The sequence below is a fragment of the Dipodomys merriami genome, unplaced genomic scaffold, assembly GCF_024711535.1.
Source record: "Dipodomys merriami isolate MVZ:Mamm:240054 unplaced genomic scaffold, mDipMer1.0.p SCAF_2, whole genome shotgun sequence".
In the NCBI taxonomy this organism is placed as follows: Eukaryota; Metazoa; Chordata; class Mammalia; order Rodentia; family Heteromyidae; genus Dipodomys; species Dipodomys merriami.
Window position 1 is genome coordinate 80541699 of NW_027203381.1, and position 10295 is coordinate 80551993.

The 10295-nt window shown below is 37.9% G+C and overlaps 1 protein-coding gene across 4 annotated transcripts in view; it reads right to left on the bottom strand.

Annotated features, from left to right (window-relative positions):
- The window catches only part of Cd200 (CD200 molecule), a 46953-nt gene that overhangs the window by 25547 nt on the left and 11111 nt on the right, over positions 1–10295 (bottom strand). For 2 of the 4 annotated variants that reach the window (XM_070030258.1, XM_070030257.1), the window contains exons 3-6: positions 9016–9342; positions 5015–5287; positions 1478–1585; positions 984–1103 (exon numbers count right to left, since the gene is read on the bottom strand). In XM_070030258.1, the coding sequence (XP_069886359.1) occupies positions 1012–1103; positions 1478–1585; positions 5015–5287; positions 9016–9342 (800 nt within the window). In that variant the 3' untranslated portion in view covers positions 984–1011. The remainder of the gene's footprint in view (positions 1–983; positions 1104–1477; positions 1586–5014; positions 5288–9015; positions 9343–10295) is intronic. The other 2 variants (XM_070030259.1, XM_070030260.1) reach the window with 1 other exon arrangement.

Sequence of the window (10295 nt, forward strand, 5' to 3'; positions counted from 1 at the left end):
AAGGAACAGTACGACAAACACAGAATAAAATGAATGCAACTGGTAACAATAGTTCCTTTCAAGTAAGGACTTTAGGTCATCAGTTATCAATGAAAGGGCATTTTGGGGGAAGGCAGGAGACTAAAGGTTTATCCCAGTCTTTATGAGCAGCTATGAGACCTCAGGGAAGAGAGTATTTCTTGGGCTTCAATTTCCTATTTGAAAAAGTGTTTGGGGTAAAGTGGAATCAGAGAGACTTTGCCCTTGATACTCTGTGCAATGCTGATGCATTTGTATGAGCTGAATTTCTCTACAATAAGATTGTCTAATCTTAACTTTATGTCAGAGAACTAATTTCTTTTATCTACTTTTGCAAAAGGCCATTGACATTGCAGATATGCTTCTTTTATAAATTCACAAATCCTGTGTTTACAGATGCTCATGAAAAATAAAGCCATCAAAGGACCTGAAGCATGAAAAATATAGTCTATGAGATGTAAAACAAAAAGGAAAATAAAGTAGTATTTGAGGGAAACATCAAAATCTAAAACAAGACTCAAAACCAACAAGGTTTTCATCTGAAACCGATTTTCAGTGATCTGAGAAGAGGCAACTTCTGTATCACTCCTTCACCCTAGGAAATTCCCATTCTACATAACATAAACTACAGCTTTATATCCAATTTAATAATTTGTTGTCTTCAGAAACCAAAGGGATTTAATTCCTTATAGCTTACTTCTATTGTTTTATGGCCTCTGTCTGTTGGTAATGTCTCATGATGCCTTGCTTGGACTTTACAGGAGAAAAAGTATTGGAAAAATCCCCTTTGAAATCTATCAATTTACTCTCATCATTCATTCATTCATTCATTCATAGAATAAATTAACACTTATTGAGCACTGGGCATGTATAAGATGCTGTGATAGATGTTGTGGGGATAAAGAGAAATTTACAGCCTAGAAGGGCAGAATGACATGACACAATGACTATTAAGTGTGGATCACCTGTATGTTGCCGATAGTGTTTGAGACATCATGGGAGAGTAACATAGGAAGTGCTATTTAATGAGTGATCATATTGGACAATCTCACAGTCTCTTAAATGGGCATCTGGCTTGTGGAATGCTGTAAAAAGAGAAAAGATTGTCCTTATTAACAGGTAGAGAGGATGCTGCATGGGTGCCAGACTTCTTTCTTTGGTATGGCCATCAAACATTTCCATTGTGATCCAATAGACATATTTCCCTTATTTTCTCTCATGAACAATTACCCTCAACTTATTAGCATTAAGCTGTCTTAACAAACTAAAAGGAGAAATGTCCAACTGCATGAAAATACCCTAAAGCATTTTAAAATACTATCAACATTTATGTATTTTGAAAACAACAGAAAGAAAATATTGCTAAATTCACCCTCTTTATTTATTTGGATAACCCCCAAATTAATATTATAGCATACATTAATTTGTTTCATCCTTTATACTCCCTGCAATAACTCACCTCGGTCCTGATTCCGGTGACGTTTCCAGTATAATAAGATTGAGATTAAGACCAGAAGAATTACCAGGGATACAATGCTTAACAACAATGGAACTGAAAACCAAAAGCCTGTGGATATTGAAGGGAGAAAAAGGAAAATGGAGTCACCAGAAGCTGTTGAAGCAAAATGTGATACAGCACCACTTCTGATGACTGTTACTAGAGTTGAGCATTCAGTTAAAATTATCCTTAAATACATACCTGCTCAAAACCTACATTTGTGACTCTATAGGATCTTAATGACAATTATATAATATCAGTAATATTTAACATGATTTTTGTAGTTACTACATGAGATCTTTATATGTACTCATTTAATTTTCAAAACTTCTAGAAGTTGGGCATTATTATGATTTACTTTTTTTTTAATTTTATTTTATTTGAGAACATACTGTACAGAGGGGCTACAATTACATGGGCAGGATAATGCATACATTTCTTACCAAGCATTGCAGCCTCCTCCTTTGTTTACCCTTCACCTCCCTTCCCAGCCTCCCCCCTCCCCCCACCCAATTATACCCCCCTCTCTATTATGATTTACTTTTATCATTATTCAACAGATTGTTTTTAACATCTGAGGCTCAGAAAAGCTGTGAGCTTGAAATCAGGGTAATTAATATAAGAATCAAAGTTTAGTCAAAAGTTTTGACCTTCAATGCACATGCTCTTTGCCACACTGTCCATGGAAGTAATATATTGCCTTGAAGAAGTTTTGAAATATACTGAGTGATCTTCAGGGGGAAAAAAAAAGAAATTCATAATCTCAATCCCAGAAATAATGCCATTCCAATGTCCTTCTAACATCGCTTCTAATCTGTGTGGTCTTTATTAATTCTCTTTCCAGGAGTTAGTAAATACAACATAGCTAAACAGCTTCTCAACATCACTTTGTAACACAAAGGAAAATCTCCCTGATTTGAAAGCGTCCAGCATCTTTGCCAGAATGAAGTCTGCCAAATATAATTTAAATGAGAAACTTCAGACAGGAATTTGCCTAACTTTTATAACTTCACATAATGTCTTAAGCATGCAAACTACTTAGTAAATATCCCAGAATAAATAAACAGTACAATAAAGCTACTAACATAACCATTAATCACAGCAAAGGTATGGAGTCAGCCCAGATGCCCCTTGGTGGATGAATGGATCAAGAAAATATGGTATTTATACACAATGGGAAATTTACTCATCCATTATGATAACACATCATTTGCAAACAAATGGAAAGACCTGGAAAAGATTATGTTAATTGAAGTAGTTAGGGCCAGCGAGACAAAGGCTGCATGTTTTCTCTCATATGTGGAAACTAGAATTAGTTTGTAAACATGTAAGTAAATATGTTGAGTGGTATGCAAGTTTATACAAATATATTAATGGACACATATTTGTATATTTGTTCTCAGGGGAGAACACAAACAGTGTAATCCCCTAGAATGGCAAAAATCAACATCCAACAAAATAGACATCAGGAAATGGATACTTGAAAGGGATGGGGTAGGGTTAAGGAAAGAGGGGTAGGTGAATGGGGAAAAGAAGGAGAAAAGAATGTAGTAAAAAAAAATTCAATGTATATACTACAAAACTAAGAAATGTGAGGGCAGGGGTAGGTTGGGAGGGGTAGGGGAGAATGTTGAGGGGGTGACATTGATCAAGACACACTGTATTCACAAACTTCTTTATTGAATGGCATCTCCTTTGTACAAATACTTAAAGATAATGTAAAAAATAAACATTATACAGATGACATCAGACACGTGATGTGATTTGAGTCAAGTTCATCATCCCTGGAGAAGAAAATAAGTTCCTTTCTGGGTTCTACCACCACCACCACCATCCCACCAGAGGAAGTTACCCTCTGTCTTGGCAGAATAGGAAGATTACAACACTGTAAGCCTTTGTGATCAAATTCCCCTAGATCACCAGTTGCTGATGACTCTGAGTTTTCAGGGACCCCAGAAATGTCTCTTGGTGACGACTCTATCAATGAGGTGCTTTCCTGATTTTAATAGTTCAAAATATTCTCCAAAAAGACAGCAGCAGTATATCTTAGGAGCCTTATTACTGAGTGTTTCATGCAGGCTTAGTGCTTCAAAACACAGACGGAAAGAAAACTAGCTGACATCATTACAACTTCTTATCTCTACAATCAGTGCATCCTCTTGAAAAATTCTCCTATCTTTTCTATAGGGTACAGAGATAATTAGTTTTGAGGGGAACATGAAAGGGCACAAAGGGACTTAAGGGCAGCTGTTCTTAGGAGTGAGGAAGACATTTTGAGTGGGTCAGTTTTTCAGTGTAGGTTATACAGATGTTTCATTGTCTAGGAAACCTTGCAGATGGAGGTGTTGCCCATCCTCTCTGCTTTCAAAGGCTCTCATGCATAAACATTTGCTTTCTTATTGGAGCAGTGAAGGTGCCAGTTTTAATTTCCCACTTTGAGTTTCAGGGGTGGAGGGGCATTTTCCTTGTGATGAGGTCTTGCTACGTAGTGCAGGCTGGAGTCAAATTCCTGTTCTTCCTATCTCAGTCTCCTGAATGCTTGGAAGACAGGTGTGTTCCATGACAATTGGACAAGACGCTTTTCTGTTATGTTTTGTTTTTTCTATTGAACTAGATGTTTTCTGAGTGTAGGGACTGATTCTTGTTCACAGGTTGGTTTTTGTGTGTGTGTGTGTGTGTGTTGTGTGTGTGTTCAATTCAAAGACTGGCAGGTACCATACGTTCAACAGTAAATCTCCATAGAATGAGATAAATAAATGAGGAATGCCTATCAGCAATAGCATTTGGTAGGCAGGCAAAGTGTTGCATGACACTTACCAAAGTTTAGTAGTTCTGTTTATCTATGGTATTAGTTTCTATGATTTCAATTTCAACTGTGGTCTGATAATATTCAATAGGAAGTTCCACAAATAAAAAATTCATACAGTTTAAATCACATATCATTATGAGTAGTGTGTTGGCATCTGTAGTCATCCGATGCCATCCCAGCTGGACATAAATGATATCTTTCTTCAGAGTTTCTACACTGTATACATGTCAGTCACTTAGCTGATCAACTATTTTAGTATCACAGTGCTTGTGCTCAAGAAACTCTTATTGCACTTAATAATGGTTCCAAAACACAAATGTGTGTTGAATATCTTGTGATAATTATTGTCTTTTAATTAAGATTTGTTATCCTCTTACTGTATCTAATTTAGAAAGGTACTTTACTATGGGTATGTATGTATTTTTGTATGAAAAGAGGTGAATCTTGATATTAATTATCTACAGTTCCAGCTACACACTGAGGATCTTGGAATGTATCATTTGTGCATAAAGGGAAATGACTATAAAACCTGTTTTGTTACCTTAACTCTGTTGCTCTGCATACATACCCCATATCCCCACTAATCATTGCCTTTTGGGGAGAGGCTAAAAGTCTCTAAAAGACTTTACTACCATCTAGGTGATTATACACAGATAACAGCCATAGCCACTTTGGCTACCATCTCTTACCTTTATTCAGTGTTTCCTTGTAGTCAGTCAAAGTCCCCAGGTGCAACACCTGGCAGATCACCTCCTGGCCCACCTGATTCTTGGGGTCCTTGACCCGTAGGATGCTGGTGACAGATGTAGTTCCATTTGGATGTGACACACTCTCAGTACTATTGTCAATTCCTGACCCAGCAACCTTCCAGGCAATCACAGGGGCTGGGCGGGCAGTGGCAGAGCAAGTGATATTTAGGTGGTCTTCGAAGAAGTTGTAGTGAAGGGATACTATGGGCTGTACTGGGACAAAAAAAGATATGACCTGCCATCAGTTAAGCACCTAGTCTGCATTATGCATTTGCCTTATGGAGATAAGGGAAGAACCTTACAGAAAATCAGTAGATTCTAAACAGATAAGATATAACATCCCACTTCTGTCTCTAGGGCCTTCCTTGTTCTTCCTGTATTTCATTCTCCAGCAGGATGGAGAGTAGCCTGGTCCAAACATCTAGTGAGACAGGTCCTGTCTTTAATCTGTTCCCATCAAAACTGACTGGGTGGTCAGAAGTATTGGGAGATCAGATGACAATCTTCTCTCACAAATGGTCCAAACCTACTTATTCTGTCCTCTGCGCAAGCAATGCAACATCTTTGCTTTCTTTTAGGTATTGCTTTGAAATAACTGGATAGTAACCAGCAAATGACTCTTCTATGCATGTAGCCTGCCTCTACTAGAGGTAGTAGAGCAGCTCCAAGAGAGAGAACCCATATAGAGGCTACATCTTGGTAACAGCCATTTTCTCCTTAAACTAGACCACTAAGGAGATACAAAGAAGAGGCGTGGGAAATGCCACTTGAAAGATCTTCACAAAATGTGGTCTAGAAAGTCATACCCCATAACCAGTAAAAACTAATGAGAAACAAAAAGACTTTGGGGATTTCCTAATAGAGTTAGGGGTAAATAATGACCTGTGAGTAGAAGGCATGAATTTTCAGGCCTGCTGTATGTGTTCCTTTTTCAAACTTCCCTGACCATTGCCTTGATTTTCATCAGAAAGAAGTTTCTCTGCTAAGCAAGGCAAATTGTTTGTTTTATTTCCCCCTATGTTTGACTTTGAGGCTCACAAGATCATTAAAGAGCTGTGCTAAAGGAACACTGGTGTGCACTTTCACTTTCAAGAGATGGGTGAATGGTGTGGCTGCAGAATGTATGCTGCAGAACTGTGGCTCAACCCAGTAGCTTCCCAGAGTTTAAACATTAGAAAAGACTGGTGGAAGAGAGATAAAAGCAAGGAAAGGATCCCCATATATCACCCTACACCAGAATCAACTCCAAATGGATCAAAGACCTCGAAGTCAAAGCAGACACTCTGAAAACATTACAGGAAGGAATAAGAGAAACTCTAGGACTCCTTGGCACAGACCAAAATTTTCTTAATAAAGACCCAGAAACACAACAAATCAAAGAAAGATTCGACAAATGGGATTGCATGAAACTGCAGAGCTTCTACATGGCAAAGGACATAGCTAGCAAGATCAATAGAAAGCCCATGAATTGGGAGAAGATTCTCACTAGCCACACAATGGACAAGGGTCTCATATCTAAAATATACTTGGAACTCAAAAAATTAAATCCCCCAACAACAAATCCTCAAAGAAACAACTGCCCAATAAATAAGTGAGCTAATGACTTAAAGAGAGACTTCTCTGAAGAGGAAATAAGAAAGGCCAATAGACACATGAAGAAATGCTCAATGTCTCTAGCCATAAAAGAAATGCAAATCAAAACATTAAGATTCCACCTCACACAGTTAAAACGGCTATAATTAAGTACTCTAATAACAACAGATGCTGGAGGGGATGTGGCCAAAAGGGAAGCCTACTGCATTGTTGGTGGGAGTGTAAACTTGTTCAACCACTTTGGAAAGCAGCATGGAGGTTCCTCAAAAGACTCCACATAGAGCTCCCCTATGACCCAGCAATCCCACTTTTAGGCATTTACACAAACAATCACAAACAAGGCCATACTAAAGCTACCAGCACAACTATGTTTATCACAGCATTGTTCACCATAGCTAAGATATGGAACCAACCCAGATGCCCCTCAGTAGATGAATGGATCAAGAAAATGTGGTACACACACACACACACACACACACACACACACACACACACACACACACACACACACACACACACATACATACACAATGGAATTCTATGCCTTCATCAGAAAGAATGATATCGCCCCATTTGTTAGGAAATGTAAAGACAGAAAAAATTATATTAAGTGAAGTAAGGCAAACTCATAGAAACATAGGTCCCATGGTTTCCCTTATCTGCAATAACTAGCATATGTCAGGACAAGCAGAAAAGGTCAAAGACTATGTATACATGACCATATAACCTGATGGTAAGCAAAATGAACCCCGAGATAGGGACACAAGAGGTTTTATATTTGTTGCTTTCTTTTTAATGTACTTATATGTACTATGTAACTTTTTTTGATTCTTTGTATATTCTTCCCCCATGGTACAACCCGTTTTCACTGTATTTGATTCAGGTACCCTGCATCTTGTATATACATTTTTCTAATTTAGGGAATAACAAAATGCTGAAATAAGGATATAGGATGACCCATTGTAACAATGAGATGTACAAGACAGTATATTGTAAACAATTTCGGGGGTGGGGAGGGTGGGGCAAGGTCAGGGAGGGGAAGGGAAAATTGGGGAGATGGGGAGGAAAGAAATGGTAGGGGAAAAATAAAGGAAGGTGTAACAATGCTTGATAGGAAATGGACTCATTACTGTAACCCCTCTGTACAGTATCTTTACAATAATATATATATATATATATATTAAGGACAAATAAAAAAGAGCAAGGAAAGGTGAATCTGAGTAATGTGGTCAGATCAGGAAACAATTAGTTCTTGAAGTTTCAAAGAATGGCATAAATGGAAATCACAGAGTGGTTTTCAGACACATACACACAGTATAGAAGATTTTATGTAAAGAGAGAGTAGGAGAAAGATGAAAGAAAAGAGCAAGAGGAAAATATGACATAAGGAAGAAGAATGAGATAGGAGGGAGATGGAACAAGTGGAAAGGAATGAAAAGAGATACATTTCTTAAGAAATGGAAATGAACATGAAAGCTTGATATAAGAGTCTATAAAACGGTCTCTCACAATTGGCACAACAACTGAAAGAAACTTGAATTTCATGCTCATTGCTACCTTTCTCTCTCATCTCCTGAATTTCCATTTCTCCTATAGCCAATAGTCTCACATATTCAACATCCCACTTGAATGTTCCTAATGATCTTAAATTGGTCTTCTCTATCCTAAAACCTTCATCAAATATGCCATACTTGAACTCTATTTTTATTTCTACTTGCTTATCTTTTGTTTCAGCTGAGAGTCAGTACAAAGGAAAGGAATCACATGAGACTAGGGCTATTAGATTCACAAAATAAGCTTATTATTCAATTACATCTCTAGTTAGCGTCATTGCAATATGAAGAGCCACCATTACATGAATTCTTAGAAATCTTGAAATAGTTACCTTGAAGTAGAATGAGAAGGACCATCCTAACCAGCTCTAGTTAGACTAGCTCAGCCTTAAGATTTAACCTTCAAGGTAGTTAAGATTGTAAAGAGTCTAGAGATGATCACTTGTTTGGACAAAGAATCTCCAGTTCAGATAATAGGTGAGATACTTCTAGGGGCATGTGATCACCAATGGCAAAGCTAAGTCTAAATCAAAACACTATTTATGGTGAACTTTTTATCCTTATCATTTTCTAAAAATTTGTTGACCCCCCCTCCCCCATAACAAAAGACAGTTCCACCTCCAAGAACTTGACGGAGCTCCATGAATTCTCCCCGCAAACATTTGTATTAAAAAGCAGTTACAAAAAGCATGACAGACTAGGTATCTTTCAGTGAACATTCCTGATTAGGAAACTGAAAATTTAGTCACCACAAACAGGTTCCACATATTCTTGAGAATAGTAAGAGATTCTCACCATAGAGTGTGAGGCAGGCTGTTCCTGAGACCTTTCCAGAACCGAAGATGTTGAAGAGACACATGTAGCACCCCTCATCATCCAGAGTCGTGTTCCAGAAGGTGATTGCTGTGTTCCGGAGTCCCAGCTCAGTGATGTTGACTCTGTCCTTATAGGCAGGCTGGACCACAACCCCACGGCTCTCACTGTAAGTGATCATGTTTTCTGGGCTTACAGCCTTCTTTTTCTGCCATGTCACAAGCAAGGCTTCCTGGGAAGTTTGCAGAGAACATCTTAAGGATGCCGGTGTGTGTAGCCGCTCTCTTTCATCCTGGGTTATCACTTCCACTATGGAATCATGAAAGGATATTTTTATTTTCAAACGTTAATATGTATATGCATACACATATGTACATTGCTCTGATAACAAAAAAATGTATGTTGAACATCAAAGAGAAAAAAAATGTAGAGAAAAATACAAAGAAGAAAACAAAATGGTATTTACATACCTACAGGGTTGGTAGAAAAACGTTAAGTATGCTCAAACTTTAAAGGCAGAGTAGCAGAGTATAATAACAGGAAAGAAAATTCTTCATGGCTAGAAAATTTCAAGAATCCTTGCAAACTAGAAAATAAATGGAATGAGATTAAAGATGGAAACTTGGCAGTTCGGAGGGAAGGACCAGCCTGTGTGCTCATGCATGGAGAGGAAGACTCCCAGAATAAGAAAGGGCCAAAGCACAGCAGGCACAGTGATTAGTTTAAGCAAAGAAGGAATAGCTCTGACTCTTTCTCACCCTTTCAACATGCTCCTACAGACACACTTCCCTCCTCCCCCCACTACAAAGAAGAAGGGAACAGCACAGAGGTATCTGCCTCTAAAAAGCAGGAGTGAAGAATTAAACAGAACAATGTTTGGGGAGATTTAAAGGTCTTGTAGGAACTTGAAGCTTGACACCCAAATGAAACTCTATGCATGGGCCACTTTGGTTGAATTCTGAACTGTAATTTCTTCTCCTCTTCAGTATTGGCCACTTATTCTATGACAATGTAACAGGAAACCTCCATGGAATAACAAATAGCCAAATATTTGAATATAGTAAAAGAAGAGAACAAACGCTGCCCATCTAAGAACTCAGATCAAATGAAGATTCCATAAATCAATCAACAGAGTGCAACTAATTTATGTGATGTCTGAAGTACAGTAGGAAGAAACTATAGTATAAAGTAAAAATTAGAGGTGTAGAAAGTAAGAAATACAAATTGCAAAGTACAAAATACAAGTTGATCATTAGAATGAC